At 34.5% G+C, this 16,915-nt stretch overlaps 1 protein-coding gene across 9 annotated transcripts in view; it reads right to left on the bottom strand.

Annotated features, from left to right (window-relative positions):
- The window catches only part of BLTP3B (bridge-like lipid transfer protein family member 3B), a 105,882-nt gene that overhangs the window by 31,726 nt on the left and 57,241 nt on the right, over nt 1-16,915 (bottom strand). For 6 of the 9 annotated variants that reach the window (XM_060305923.2, XM_030856293.3, XM_030856292.3 and 3 more), the window contains 6 exons: nt 15,528-15,710; nt 14,884-15,002; nt 12,031-12,172; nt 4,231-4,424; nt 1,273-2,771; nt 768-943 (listed from right to left, as the gene is read on the bottom strand). In XM_060305923.2, coding sequence (XP_060161906.1) covers nt 768-943; nt 1,273-2,771; nt 4,231-4,424; nt 12,031-12,172; nt 14,884-15,002; nt 15,528-15,710 — 2,313 coding nt within the window. Of the gene's footprint in view, nt 1-767; nt 944-1,272; nt 2,772-4,230; nt 4,425-12,030; nt 12,173-14,883; nt 15,003-15,527; nt 15,711-16,915 lie in introns of those variants that run through there. The other 3 variants (XR_004039341.2, XR_004039340.2, XM_030856288.3) reach the window with 3 other exon arrangements.

Raw genomic sequence — 16,915 nt, 5'->3', positions numbered from 1 at the left:
CCAAATCTGCCTCTATTACTTCCTGACTGTATATTCATTTCTCTAAGCTTCAGTTTCTAAAGCTATGAGCCTTTCCTTACCTAAGCTGTTTTCAACTACATCAATAGGTTTATTACTCTTCATATACAAAGTAATTCACATTTGCCTCTGGTCTCTTATGCTTTAGGGTCTGTGGCAACTATTCTCTGGCTATGGTCCATGGTTTTATTCCTGTTCACAAAGTCCCCAATGCCTTAGTGATGGGGATACATCTAATACTAAGTCATTCCTAGTGGTCTGTACTAGGGCATTAGTTGCTTCTGAATAAAATAGGGGAACCATGTAGTTCCATCATACACTATCATGTATGAAAGAGAATTCTGGTTATGGGAATCAACAGATCCAGTCTGGAAAAATTCCAGTCATAGGACCACATAGTTGAGAATTCATCATGCAAATTAAGCCTACCTAATCAAAATTCCAGATATAGGAGTCCCTGTGATAGAGGCTAGTAGAATTAATGTTGTCTGCTTTACGATCTAAATGACTGTATATAAATAATTGCTGGATGTCGTCCATAAAAAGGAAGGAGTATCTGGTCAAAAGAAGCAATGAAACAACCATTAGAAAGTTAGGTACAATGCTCTTTGTATTGTGCATGTATGTGTGTATAAATAAATCTGTCTTTTTGGGCTGTGATTGATTATTGAATATAAATTTAAAAACTTAAATACCACTTCTAAGATTTGTGTATATATAATATGAATTCTTAAACTGTATTGCTTTACCTTTTTCCAAAAATATATGACTATCACTTCCATCACTTTCTAACAACTGTTCTTCCAATATCATGCTGTCAAGTGAAATGGTGTCCAGTGAGGTTTGTGAGGGGCTTCTTCTCATGTTCTTGTAAGAAACAGAGAGTGGAGCCATGTTGGGTGGGCAACGTTCCTTAGGCTTTCTACTGTTAACAAACAAAATTATCAGAAAATCATCACATAAAAGGAAAAGAATTCTTTCTAAAGAATACTTCAAACAAAATAAATATATATTTATATAGTATACACAATTTTTAAAATTATATAAGCTTGAAGTATTTTCATATTTTGAAAACCCTACTCTTCCATGTGTTAACTCTAACAATGCCACATTTATCATGGTTTTCTGTCCAAAGCCAAAATATACTCATAAGTACATGCACATGCGTGTGTGCACGCACACACACACACACACACACACACACACACAAATAAAACAAACCCCCCACCCCAAATTCTAACAGTCAGTTGTTACCTTAAAGATGACTGTGATGTAAGTGTTCTGACTGTGGGTGCTTCTTCTTTACTGATTTCCATGTTCTCAGAGAGTGAAACTGTTTCTGGAAGCAAATCTTCAGCTTTAAAGATTGACTCTATGGTTTCATTTCCTTTACTAGTTAAACTATTTGAAAGCATGTTCTGATTACCACCATTATCAACTGACAGGATACTTGAGTCTTCTCTGTAGTTTAAGACACTATTTGAATCTGTATAAGACGAATCCTTTTTGCCACTTGTTTCTGATCCAATTTCTCCTGAGCCACTTTTGCAAACAATTCCACTACTTTCATCTTCGCTTATTTTCCCTAAATTTTTATCTGATAAATAATCCACAAAAGAAATACCTTTCTGCAGATTTGTATCACTAGCTGATTTAAAAAGCAAAGAATCCTTCAAAGGGACATGGCTAAGGTCAATACTCATAGATCTGTTGTCTGACATATGATTAACAGTTACACTTCTAATTTGTTTTATACCACTATTAACTTGTTTTCTTTTTGAAGACAAAAATTCTCCACTTTCTGTAGGCAAATAATCAGGAACCACTGGACTCACACTTTCAGAAACAGGAGACTTAAGACTATTTGCTTTATCTACTGGATGAAGCAAAAGAGCCACTTCCGCACTTTTAAGTAAAATTCCAATGCAAATGGATGTCTGACTAGCTGGATTGCCAGTCACAGCTTCTACATCTTTCCTTAAATTCTCTGAAAGCAAAATAAGTGACTCATGGAGGAAAAGCAGGAGCAGATACTGGTAGTGATTGATCTGCATACTGACATGTTTATGAATGTGAACCAGGACATGAATATCTGCATCTGATGATGAAGAGGAAAATCTTAAAAATGTATCTGAAGGTTTCTGACTACCATTTGTCAAGGGATCAGACTCTGTACTATAATACTCCTTCAAGAGCTTTTTCCGCTTCCATCGGCCAGTCAGATCACTAGACTCACTTTGTGAGGTATTTAGAGATATTTGATTACAAGTCTGCAGCAATTTTTGTGACAATGCATACCTTTTTGGTTGACAAATCCAGATGGAAAGAGGGAAAGAATCTACAAAATTTATTGGTCGTCCTTTTCCACTTTTCATCCCTTCATAATCTATCCAAAACTGAGAAAAGTACACAGCCCAAACATCCGTGGCAGCAGAAGTTTTAAGAGTGTATTTATTCAACTTAGGAGTAACATTTCCTTTATAAACTTCATGCAGTTTGGTATCTTGTTCATGAGCATGTCTCTGGAAGATTGGATGCAGAAGATTAAAACTGTCACCAGATTTGGGGAAACTGGTATATGTTTTACTGAAAAAATCACAATCTTTGAAGTCTTGAAACAAAGCTTCTAAATCAGAATGTCGACAGTTTGAACAGTATCTTGTATTTGTAGCAATCATTTCTGAACTCTGAATAGAAATTGCATGTGGTTGATCTTGATGACATTCAGATTTCATTTCAGAAGGAATGACAAACTAGAAGAGAAAAAACATTAATCTAGTCTGACTTACAAATCCATATATCTTGAAGATAAAATAATTAAGAGCATGACTTGGTTCAGGAATTCTTTTTGACATTTTGCCCCAAAACACTAATTTTCTATCTTGACATAAAATACTCTCCCTCCCAAAGCTTATTAAACCAAATGAAAAAGGCTTAAATGATTAACAACTAAGAAAACAACCAAAGGAAAAAGCCCAATAAATAATGAATAAAGTACATAACACACATATACATATTTGTAGACAATATATCACAAAATAAAAGGAACAAAACTGAATTAAATGCTTACTATGCCCTGAGTATATATACACCCTGAGTAAATAAGAAAGCACAAAGTTTGGAAGAGATAATTTTTTGATATGATATTTTAAATCCAAGCAATTTGGAGGATGACTAGATAAGTAAATGGAATGACTGGACAACTGTCATTAGAATCACTTTTCTGGGATAAAACTATTAATAAAATAAACTTAGGAGTATAGGTCAAACGATTTAGTAAAATTATTTTCTACAGATAATTAAGCCCAGTCCTCAAAATATTCACAACAAAGAGTTCAAACTGACTGGTTTTAAAACTCAAACTGCCCATATTCACAAAATGTAAAGATCATTATGTAATTGTTTTAAATTATAATTATAAATGTTATAAAGTGTGTCTTTATATTGAATATTTTAAGGTCTTTGAAACGATCTTTAAAACATTTCTGCAATGCAACCGTTGAGTATTATTAATCTCATTTTACAGAGAAGAAATTAAGGGTATGTAAATTTAGGCTACCAGCAACAGAGCTAGAAAATGAAATATTCATCCATGCCCAAATCTTACTCTATTTACTACACTATACTGTTTTTTTTTTTTTTAGCTTCCTTCCTTTAAAGTTTAAATATCCATGGAATTCTGATTATCAACTACTTGGCTATAATAAAACACAACTTTCTTTTATCTTTGGCATTACACAACTTTCTTTTATCTTTGGATATTAATAACAGAATAAATGTAACAAATAAAACCCAGATATAACTTAAAAGTGTCACTGTATTATTTACCCTTCTTAAAAAAATTTTATCAGATCCAGCAAGAAGTAGAAAAAAAAAGATATTTAAATTTATTTCTACTGCTTACCTCCAAATGGATGAGCTCCAGTAAGAAGTAGAAAAAAAAAGACATTTAAATTTATTTCTACTGCTTACCTCTAAATGGATGAGCAGGGGCAAGAAAAGGAAGAAAAGTAGAGAAAGGGGTGGAGAAGGGTGGGGAAGCAGTCTCTTAAAGCTTCCATAATTGAAAACTGATATTAAATTCAAATTTCAAAATCAAAATTAATATTGCAATGAAGTTGACTTATATTTGAGCACCCATCTTAAATCCTGGAAATAACTTTTCTTCTGTAAAAATGGTTTTGTTCTCACAGCCACTTGTTTATATGGTACCTTTAGCATTAAGCCATCAACTCGAATATCAACATGCTCATCAGATTTTGAATTGTCATTCAACTTGTACACAGCCATAAACTGATTAAGACTCTGTTTCAAATCCAACAGAAACTGATTTAACCATAGAATACTTCTTTCATCCACAGTAAACTGTAGTGCATTCAGCTGGCTATAAAGGTTGGGAGATGGAACTGTGGAGAAAAAAAATTTTTAAAGATTTTTAATAAACTGATAGTTTTAAATCTTCCCTGAGAAAAGAAAATACATTTTAACCAAGTTTTATTCTTCTTAAATTAAGATTAAAAGATTTTGCAATGTTATTTACAAAATTAAAGTGACACTACATGTAGATGATAGCAAACACATTTGGAGAGACAGAAAACATCTTTCATTGCTTCACTAATGGAAAAATATGCAGTTTAAATGCAAATCAATTAAGAAAATGGTAACAGGTACATATAGATAACTACCTTAAATGTAAATAAATTAAATGCTCCAGACAAAAGACATAGACTGGCTGATTGGATACAAAAACAAGACCCGTATATATGCTGTCTACAAGAGACCCACTTCAGACTTAGGGACACATACTGACTGAAAGTGAGGGGATGGAAAAAGATATTCCATGCAAATGGAAATCAAAAGAAAGCTGGAGTAGGAATTCTCATATCAGACAAAACAGACTTTAAAATAAAGATTACAAGAGACAAAGAAGGACACTACATAATGATCAAGGGATCAATCCAAGAAGAAGATATAACAATTATAAATATTTATGCACCCAACATAGGAGCACCTCAAAACATAAGGCAAACATAAGGCTAACAGCCATAAAAGGGGAAATCAACAGTAACACAATCATAGTAGGGGACTGTAACAACCCACTTTCGCCAATGGACAGATCATCCAAAATGAAAATAAATAAGGAAACACAAGCTTTAAATGATACATTAAACAAGATGGACTTAATTGATATTTATAGGACATTCCATCCAAAACCAACAAAATTCACTTTCTTCTCAAGCACTCATGGAACATTCTCCAGGAGAGATCGTATCTTGGGTCACAAATCAAGCCTTCGTAAATTTAAGAAAATTGAAATCGTATCAAGTATCTTTCCTGATCACAACGCTATGAGACTAGATATAAATTACAGAAAAAATCTGCAAAAATACAAACACATGGAGGTTAAACAACACGCTACTAAATAGCCAAGAGATCACTGAAGACATCAAAGACAAAATCAAAAAATACCTTGAAACAAATGACAATGAAAACACGACAACCCAAAACCTATGAGATACAGCAAAAGCAGTTCTAAGAGGGAAGTTTATAGCAATACAATCCTACCTTAAGAAACAAGAAACATCTCAAATAAACAACCTAACCTTACACCTAAAGCAATTAGAGAAAGAAGAATAAAAAAACCCCAAAGTTAGCAGAAGGAAAGAAATGATAAAGATCAGATCAGAAATAAATGAAAAAGAAATGAAGGAAACAATAGCAAACAACAATAAAACTAAAAGCTGGTTCTTCGAGAAGATAAATAAAATTGATAAACCATTAGCCAGACTCATCAAGAAAAAAAGGAAGAAGACTCAAATCAAAAGAATTAGAAATGAAAAAGGAGAAGTAACAACTGACACTGCAGAAATACAAAGGATCAGGAGAGATTACTACAAGCAACTATACACCAATAAAATGGACAACCTGGAAGAAATGGACAAATTCTTAGAAAAGCACAAACTTCTGAGACTGAACCAGGAAGAAATAGAAAATATAAACAGACCAATCACAAGCACTGAAATTGAAACTGTGATTGAAAATCTTCCAAGAAACAAAAGACCAGGACTAGATGGCTTCACAGGCGAATTCTATCAAACATTTAGAGAAGAGCTAACACCTATCCTTCTCGAACTCTTCCAAAGTATAGCAGAGGGAGGAATACTCCCAAACTCATTCTACAAGGCCACCATCACCCTGATACCAAAACCAGACAAAGACGTCACAAAGAAAGAAAACTACAGGCCAACATCACTGATGAACATAGATGCAAAAATCCTCAACAAAATACTAGCAAACAGAATCCAATGGCACATTAAAAGGATCACACACCAGGATCAAGTGGGGTTTATCCCAGTAATGCAAGAATTCTTCAATATATGCAAATCAATCAATGTGATACACTGTATTAACAAACTGAAGGAGAAAAACCATATGGTCATCTCAATAGAGGTAGAAAAAAGCTGTCAACAAAATTCAACACCAATTTATGATAAAAACTCTCCAGAAAGTAGGCATAGAGGGAACTTTCCTCAACATAATAAAGGCCATATATGACAAACCCACAGCCAACATCGTTCTCAATGGTGAAAAACTGAAACCATTTCCACTAATATCAGGAACAAGACAAGGTTGCCCACTCTCACCACTCTTATTCAATATAGTTTTGGAAGTTTTAGCCACAGCAATCAGAGAAGAAAAAGAAACAAAAGGAATCCAAATCAGAAAGAAGAAGTAAAGCTATCACTGTCTGCAGATGACATGATACTGTACATAGAGAATCCTAAAGATGCTACCAGAAAACTACTAGAGCTAATCAATGAATTTGGTAAAGTAGCAGGATACAAAATTAATTCACAGAAATCTCTTGCATTCCTACACACTAATGATGAAAAATCTGAAAGAGAAATTAAGGAAACACTCCCATTTACCACTGCAACAAAAAGAATAAAATACCTAGGAATAAAGCTACCTAAGGCGACAAAAGACCTGTATGCAGAAAATTATAAGACACTGATGAAAGAAATTAAAGATGACACAAACAGATGGAGATATATACCATGTTCTAGGATTGGAAGAATCAACACTGTGAAAATGACTCTACTACCCAAAGCAATCTACAGATTCAATGCAATCCCTATCAAACTACCAAGGGCATTTTTCACAGAACTAGAACAAAAAATGTCACAGTTTATATGGAAACACAAAAGATCCCGAATAGCCAAAGCAATCTTGAGAAAGAAAAATGGAGCTGGAGGAATCAGGCTCCCTGACTTCAGACTATACTACAAAGCTACAATAATCAAGACAGTATGGTACTGGCACAAAAACAGAAATACAGATCAATGGAACAGGATAGGAAGCCCAGAGATAAACCCACACACCTATAGTCGCCTTATTTTTGATAAAGGAGGCAAGAGTATACAATGGAAAAAGACAACCTCTTCACTAAGTGGTGCTGGGACAACTGGACAGCTACATGTAAAAGAATGAAATTAGAACATTCCCTAACACCATACACAAAAATAAACTCAAAATGGATTAAAGAGCTAAATGTAAGGCCAGACTCTATAAAACTCTTAGAGGAAAACATAGGCAGAACACCCTATGACATAAATCACAGCAAGATCCTTTTTGACGCACCTCCCAGAGGAATGGAAATAAAAACAAAAATAAACAAATGGGAACTAATGAAACTTAAAAGGTTTTGTAGAGCAAAGGAAAACATAAACAAGACAAAAAGACAACCCTCAGAATGGGAGAGAAAATTGTAAATGAAGCAACAGACAAAGGATTAATCTCCAAAATTTACAAGCAGCTCATGCAGCTCAATATCAAAAAAACAAACAGTCCAATTCAAAAATGCGCAGAAGGCCTAAACAGACATTTCTCCAAAGAAGATATACAGATTGCAAACAAACACATGAAAGGATGTTCAACATCACTAATCATTCGAGAAATGCAAATCAAAACTACAATGAGGTATCACCTCACACCAGTCAGAATGGCCATCATCAAAAAATCTACAAATAATAAATGCTGGAGAGGGTGTGGAGAAAAGGGAACCCTCTGGCACTGCTCGTGGGAATGTAAATTGATACAGCCACTTTGGAGAACAGTATGGAGATTCCTTAAAAAACTAAAACTAGAACTACCATATGACCCAGCAATCCCACTACTGGGCATATACCCTGAGAAAATCATAATTCAAAAAGGGTCATGTATCACAATGTTCATCACAGCACTATTTACAATAGCCAGGACATGGAAGCAGCCTAAGTGACCATCGACAGATGAATGGATAAAGAAGATGTGGCACATATATACAATGGAATATTACTCAGCCATAAAAAGAAATGAAATTGAGTTATCTGTAGTGAGGTGGATGGACCTAGAGTCTGTCATGCAGAGTGAAATAAGTCAGAAAGAGAAAAAGAAATACCATATGCTTACACATATATATGGAATCTAAAGAAAAAAAAGATTCTGAAGAACCTAGGGGCAGAACAGGAATAAAGATGCAGATGTAGAGAATGGACTTGAGGACACGGGGAGGGGGAAGGGTAAGCTGGGATGAAGTGAGAGAGTGGCATGGATATATATACACTACCAAATGTAAAACAGACGGCTAGTGGGAAGCAGCCGCATAGCACAGGGAGATCAGCTCAGTGCTCTGTGACCACCTAGAGGGGTGCGATAGAAAGGGTGGGAGGGAGACGCAAGAGGGAGGAGATATAGGGATATATGTATATGTATAGCTGATTCACTTTGTTATGCAGTAGAAAGTAACACACCATTGTAAGGCAATTGTACTCCAATAAAGATGTTAAAGAAAAAGTATGCAGGGCTTCCCTGGTGGCACAGTGGTTGAGAGTCCGCCTGCCGATGCAGGGGACATGGGTCCGTGCCCCGGTCCGGGAAGATCCCACATGTCATGGAGCGGCTGGGCCCGTGAGCCATGGCTGCTGAGCCTGCGTGTCCGGAGCCTGTGCTCCGCAACGGGAGAGGCCACAACAGTGAGAGGCCCACATACCGAAAAAAAAAAATGTATACAGTTTAATCTAAAACTAACTGTATAAATAAGAGGTATTGTTTTGATTTCTTTTCCTATTGTTACAGTCAGCAAGAAGCAACCTTCAAAAACTTTCCCTTCTTGGGACTTCCCTGGTGGCGCACTGGTTAAGAATCTGACTGCCAATGCAGGGGACCCAGGTTCAATACCTGGTCTGGGAAGATCCCATGTGCCATGGAGCAACTAAGCCCGTGCACCACAACTACTGAGCCTGTGGTCTAGAGTCTGCTAGCCACAACTACTGAGCCCGTGTGCCGCAACTACTGAAGCCCACGCACCTAGATCCCGTGCTCTGCGACAAGAGAAGCCAACGCAATAAGAAGCCCTCACACTGCAACGAAGAGTAACCCCTGCTCGCCGCAACTAAAGAAAGCCCACGCACAGCAATGAAGACCCAATGCAGCCAAAAATAAATAAATAAATTTAAATGTATATATTTATATATATAAACAGAAACATCTTATTGGGATGTGGAGGTGCTTATCTCTGAGGATAGTAAGGAAGTGGGTTGCTGAAGCGATCATGTCAAGGGAAGAAAGTGGAGGGAATCTCAAATATAGATTGAGTGATGATGGCAGCCACAGAGAGAACTAGAGAGCAAATGTAGTCCAGGATAGAAGAACCCTGACTGCATATCCTGGGATGGAGGAAGAAACCTGCTACACTAAGCAGTAGAGAGATCTACCTGCAGTTTCTTACAGGGGTCTACTTATGAAATAGATTATTACATAGCTATTAAAGATATTTAAAATGAACTTGTAGAAACTAGGATCATTAAGGGAAAAGGACAGGATGTAAATCAAACATGTTAAAGAAACGCATACATTAAAAACAGGACTAACAACACTATACTTATTGTTATGGTCTGAAATGCATCCCCTCAAAATTGATATGCTGAAGTTCTAACCCCTAATACCTCAGAATGAGCTGTATTTGGAGATAGGGCTTTTAAAGAGGCAATTATGGTAAAAATGAGTTCATATGGGTGGGCTCTAGTCCAATATGACAGGTGCCATAAGAAGAGCTTAAAAAATGGATACACACAGAGGAAAGACCATGTGAGAAGACAGCCATCTACAAGCCAACGAAAGAGGTCTCTGAGGAAACAACCCTGTCAACACTCTGACCTAGAACTTCTAGCCTCCAAAACTGTGAGGAAATAAATTTGTTGTTTAAACCACCTAGTCTGTGGTATTTTATTATGGCAGTCTTAGCAAACTGATATGTTAGTAGAAGTTGTCTCTAAGTTGTAGGCTCACAGGCATTTTTTAAATTTTTGGCATTTTCTCTCTTTTTTTTAATATAATGAATGTATGTTACATTTACAATTATAAAAAAAGGTTATATATTTTTAAAGTTGGATCGCTTAACAGAAACACGAAATGTGAGGACTGAAAATGGATCCCTATACACAGGGATTCAGTATACTATGTTCTTTACTTTTATATCTGTTTGAAATTTTCCATAATAAAAAGTTGAAAACAGTTAAACGTAAGCAACCGATTTCACTCCTAGGTGGCTAAGATTTACATTGCTGGGAAGGAGTTTTATATTTTTATCAGAAAAAATCATATAGATTATAGAATGGGATTATAATTCCCTTGGTGCATGTTAACAAAACTGATAGAAATAAACCTAGATTAGAAGTCTGAAATCCTGGAAACTATAGGCTTTAGTCTGAAGAAAAGTTACTAGTTCAATGAATGAGACATTATTTAAGGAAAACAATTTGGGGGGTGGGTGTTGGAAACAATGGGATTATCCAATTACAGGTAAATAGTTGTGAATAACCTGGGGAGGCAGTGAAATATAGTTGGGGGGAAAGGGTAAGAAGAATTTTGATTTAGAAGACCTATACTTGAGTTTCAGCTGTGCCATTTTATTCTTCATAAAGGTGCTGAGCAAATGCCTTAACCTATTTTAATTTTCTCACTGTTCCAGTCAAGGAGGTAGAAGAGAAAACAAATTTGAAATACACAAAAGAATACTGAAAAGCATGAAGATGGTGAGGAGATTAGATACTAAAAGGTCATTACAAATGAGGATTAAAATGATAAAATAGTTTGACATCTCTTTCTCCAAAGTAATTTCTTTCTCCAAAGGATATTTTTTTTAATTTAACAACAAAGGCATGAGCATCAGAAATTCCCTTTGAAACTAAAAACCTATATTAAGTGAATATTAAACAAATGAGCTAAGTAGGTCAAAGAATCTGGAGTTCTACTTAAAAAATTTTTTTTTCCTCAAATAATATAACCTATTTCATTTAAACACTTTTTCTCAACTATAATTTTCAACCAAAATAATGAAAAAGGTACCACATAAACAAAGGTAAATTTTAGTTTGAAGAATTAGATGAACTGAGACAATAACAAAGAATACAAATGTATAATCATAAAGTAGCTTACAAATAAAAATTCATGTAATTCAATGTTTCTAACAAAAGACAGTGCCAAAAGTTGTCCAAGGTATACATTTGGGTATCAAAACCTAGCCTCCCAAATTCTCTATAACTAAAAGGCTGACTTTACTATTCATTTTTTAATGAAATAGAGTTTTATGTAGCTGAAATATAAATGAAGTTTTACTAAAAAAAAAAAATGACCTTATTCTACAATAACCTAACTTTCATTCATTCTTTCATTTAACAACAACGACTAAGAACAAAAATGAGTCAAACCTCAGGGATAAAATGAAGCATGAATACTACATGGTTCCTGATAACAAGGATGCTACAAGCTAGTAAGGGAAAAGAACATATGAACAAATAATAAGTAAGTAAAAATGCTATACTAGAGTTATATACTAAACACAATGATTACAAGGGCAAAGAACAATGGACTTTTTTCTTTTTTCACATTTATAATACTTGAAAACTTAGCAAGAAAAAATCAACTTCCCAAGTAATGGACAAACAATACCAAAAAAGGAAACTCTCTTACTTGGAAAATCCTTTCCATCTGGATAGTAATATTCTGTGAATTCTATATAGACAGCTGACATTTCTTGTGGAAGATACAGGGATTTTTTATTGCAAGAAATCATACTTTTGGGGGAAGAACGACATTGTTCTGCTGTAGAGACCTGAAAAAATAATTAATTTTATTGAAGTAACACTAAACAAAGCCCTTTCCAAAGAATTTATGCAACATGGACAGTACTTCAAACTCTTAAAACTACTTCCAATAATTAATTAGTTAATTGCCAATGTAATCTTTATCATATATTTAATTTCATATTAAATTATTTTAAAATAATACCAATTAACTTATTCATAAAACTATAACCTCTTTGGATTCTTATTACAAAGTCAACTCTGTACAATTTTCTTTGCAAACTTACTACTTTGAGCCTTACAATAACAGACAGAATATTTCTGTAAGACAATACAAATAAGTGGCAGAGTCAGGACACAGGTACAAGTCCTCAAGACTAGACTGCTTCCCAACTATGTACTTTATAATAGTTCTTTACCATAATTCATTATTATGAAAAATAATTATATACAGAATGTTAGTTTAGAATAACAGAAAAATTACAGAGACAGACAGTGGTGATGGTTGTACAACAATGTGAATATACTTAATGCCAATGAACTGTACACTTAAAAATGGTTAAAATGATAAATGTTATGTCATGTATATTTTACCACAATAAAAATTAATTTAAAATTAACAGTACACTATAAATGCTCCTGTCAAATAGTTTAAGCTCTTAAATTATTTTTCCAAAAAGACTATTAGTTTTAAGATTCATGTTACACATTTTTCACTCTCTGCCCAAAACAGCTAATTTATAATCACATCAAAAACTTGTATACGAATTTCTCCAAAGTTCAACCAATAGCATTTTATCAGTTTCACTTATTTATGCTTGTTTAGCAGACCCAGGGATATATCTCAATGTTATTTTTTTTCATTCATTCAACAAACATGTATACTTCTCATGTGAAGTGGAATGACTCTTCAATGTTTTACTTGTTTCCCCTTGTATAAATTGTTAATCAAACCTTTGATTATTTGTACAGTCTTCATAAATTTAAGTCAGTTCCTTACATTGTCTAATAAGAAGCTTTTCTCTGCATGCATGGAAACAAATTCTTTTCAACTCCAGAGTGTCAAGTTATTTTATACAGTAGACAATAGCTTTTTTCCTTTTTCTTTTAATAGTTAAAAAGTTATTCAAATTGGGATGAACATACTATCTTATTTTCTTCCAGTTACTTTTGTTTGTTTTGTTCTGATGTATTCGTGTATGTCGGATTTCTTTATTGTATTTCATTCTCAATCATACGGGATTATGGGTGATTCCCCTTCCCCATTTCCATATGAATTTATTCAAATATAATGCATTATATAGAGAACATAAAGAAAGAAGCAATTGCACAATAAGAAAGTAACTCTTAAATCAGGGTATCTCAGAATTGGCACTATTGATATTTGGGGCCAGATAACTTTGTTATGGGGGCTGTCCAGTGCACTGTAGAATGTTCAGCAGCAACACTGATCTCTACCCACTAGACATCAGCAGCAACCCCCTCCAGCTGTGACAACAAAAATTGTCCTCAGACATTGCCAAATGTCCTCTGGAGGGCACAACTGGTCCCAGTTGAAAACTACTGAGTAAAATGAAACCTTTCCAGATAAAACTAAGTCTCAAAGACACAGACTTATCAAAATATACACACAATTCACAAATGATAATACATACTTGAAATCCTTTATTTTAAAAAAAAAAAAGGGTCATATTTTTACCGTGTTGGTCTCAAGGATTGTGATGTTAGACCATGTTGTACCGATCATAGCCTGAATAAGAATGTTAGTATAAATAGGACAGAGTTCTTAGCTATAAAATTATGTTCACAGTGTAGTCAATACTTAGTAGTTAATTAAGCAAATATCGTGTTCTAGTTTATTCCACTAAGACCTTTGTGAAATAAGGAATCTGGCCTACGAAGAGAGGTCTGGCCTTTGTCCCTACTCTTGGGAGGTAATTCTATTTTTTTTTTCATGTTTTCTTCTTAAATTTTTTTTTGGCCGCATTGCATGGCAAGTGGGATCTTAGTTCCCCGACCAGGGATCGAACCCACGCTCCCTGAAATGGAAGGCAGAGTCTTAACCACTGGACCCCTGGGAAAGTCCTGGGAGGTAATTCTAAAGTCTTGGAATTTCCTATTCATGGTAGACCCCTGAGACCACAACTGATAGTTTATGCTCACAAGATGACTCAGAATGGGACTGACCACACTTGATAGTCTTAGTAGTGTTTAAGACCACCTGTAGAGACTGAGTTCAACTACATGGGCAATATTTCATACATATTGTTACATGTTCATTCTGGGAGGCTAATGTGTCCTAGGGACAAGGAAATTCTGAATTTGGAGCCCTTTGAAACTCCACTCTGTGCTCTCTTCCTATGGCTGGTTTTAATTTGTAATCCTGCCTTGTAATAAATGTGCCTCTGAGTATAACTGATTACAGCGAGTTCTTTGAGTTTTTCTAGTAAATTCTCGAATCTGAGGGTAGTTTAGGGAAACCCCAGAAACTACAGTGGTGTCAGAAGTCTTGTGCAGACTTGGCAGTCTGGCAAACTGTGCCCTTAACCTCACAGTTTGCCTAATTCTGGGTAACCATATAAGTGAAAATTAATGAACTGTATTTTCTATTCTGTCTAATTTAGTCATTTCACAATACTGGTCAAGATGTTTTTAAATAAAATGGTGGCACTGGTTTATAAGAGTTGTTTGCAGGAGATACTAAAGGTGTTTATCAGAAGATTTAAGAAATAAAACATACCTGGTATATATTGAAATCTGCAAGTCTAACCACAACAGAACTAGACATTAACTTAACTTTGGATTGTTGAGGTAACACTGTAGGCGTTTTGGAAGTCCCTTTCAGAGTTGAGTCTTTCTCTGTGGGAAACAAAAATTCCTTTTAATTTATAGTAAAATTATTTTTACCAGTCACTCTTTTATTACTAAGACAGCTACTAGAAATATAGATGAACCCTAATTTCTCAAACAAGGTAACATATGTGGAAATACTTTATATATAAACTGATATAAGAACATAAGTTATTATGATGATTACTCTTTTATTTTGTGATAATTATTCTTTAAATGGGAATCATATCACATTGAAGAAACTCTCATACAATAACTTTTGGGTGGAATTCTTGTTAAAAAGAGAAATCTACCTGTCATTTAAGAGTTTGAAATATTCTACATGGGTATTACTTTTATTAGTCATATTAATTTATAAAGTGCTTTGATCTATAAGCCTATGATCCGAATGAGGTACAGGCTTTTTAGACATTAATTAAACACCATATTTATTTACAGAAAATACCATATGGTGAACATACACACACACTCACACACATACACACACCCAATTAATATCAGGGGAATGACATAATGTTGTTAGAGGTAAAATACCTGTTTGTGTGTGCTGGGGAGAGGCATGTGTTGGGGATTTAGGAGGTGAACCTACATCATGATCCTTTACAGCCTGTTTAAGCATTTCAACGTTGCACTCAAATTCATGTAACAACTCGTTGGCCCAACCATTTTTTATTTTCGTTGCATCACTAAAATACATCCAATGATTACAACTATCTCCTGTAAAATGAATAACAAGTATTTCACTGAAAAATGTACACTTTTCATTTATTCAATTATAGCAGAGTTTCTAATGATAAATATTCATTTTCTCAAGGGACTCTTTAACCTGCTAATAAATTTGAAGCTTTCACCTACTACAGACATTAATCTTCCTAGAAAATATGAGTAAAACATTTAGAATGGAGGGAAAGAGTGTCAGAAGCAAATAACCTGGGAGGGTTTCTGTCTAGAACCCATCTTAGGTAGAACATCACTCAAAGTTTCAATAAGAAGCAGCAATGCTGGTCAACCTTCACTGAATGCTCAACCCCTGGCATGCCTCCATTGAATAGAATCCCAGTAAATACCATACAGGAAAAAGTCTCTTCATCAGAGATTTGTTGCAAAGTGAGTAAATGCAGCCATATATATATATACATACATTTATATATATATATATATATATACACACACACACACATATATATATATGTATGTATATGTGTATATATATATCACATATAGGATTTTTGGAGGAAAAATTTTAAATCAGGATTATTAGGTTTATCTGTAGCAATTAAGAAAAGTAGTATCTACATAAAAGGGTTAAGAAAATAAAACCTACTTTATGACTAAAAGTTTTACCTTCTAAATAGGAATGATTTCTATGGTAAAAATTATTTTCAGTATATGTAAGTCACTTATGAATCAGGAGGTCAAACTGTAAGACAAAGCCCTTCAAACAAAACTCTAAACAAATAGTACAACCTTTAAATTCTACCAGGTACTGACACAGAAATGACAAACACTGAGAAATTGTAATTTGTGAAGAGAAAAATTTTATCATATTTTAAAAGTTCTGGAAAACTCATTATAGTTATTTGTTTTTTTCTTATTTGTATGAATTAAAAAATAAAAAGCCACATATCACCAAAATGCAGAGATGGGCATAAGGTCAAATTACTTAATTTGGCCATAAACATACATATTTTTGTTTTTATTATTTGGGGGGAAAGTGCCTATCAATATGTGATTATTAAAGAACCTATTAACTCTTATCTATTGATGAAATTTAGAAAATACAAAAAAGTTTTTAAAAAAAGGTTCCTGGGGCTTCCCTGGTGGCGCAGTGGTTGAGAGTCCGCCTGCCGATGCAGGGGACACGGGTTCGTGCCCCGGTCCGGGAAGATCCCACATGCCGTGAAGCGGCTGGGCCGGTGAGC

The sequence above is a fragment of the Globicephala melas genome, chromosome 10 (genome assembly GCF_963455315.2).
Source record: "Globicephala melas chromosome 10, mGloMel1.2, whole genome shotgun sequence".
NCBI lineage: Eukaryota > Metazoa > Chordata > Mammalia > Artiodactyla > Delphinidae > Globicephala > Globicephala melas.
The sequence above is the reverse complement of the archived record's forward strand: the minus strand, read 5'-3'. Positions and strand labels throughout refer to the sequence as shown.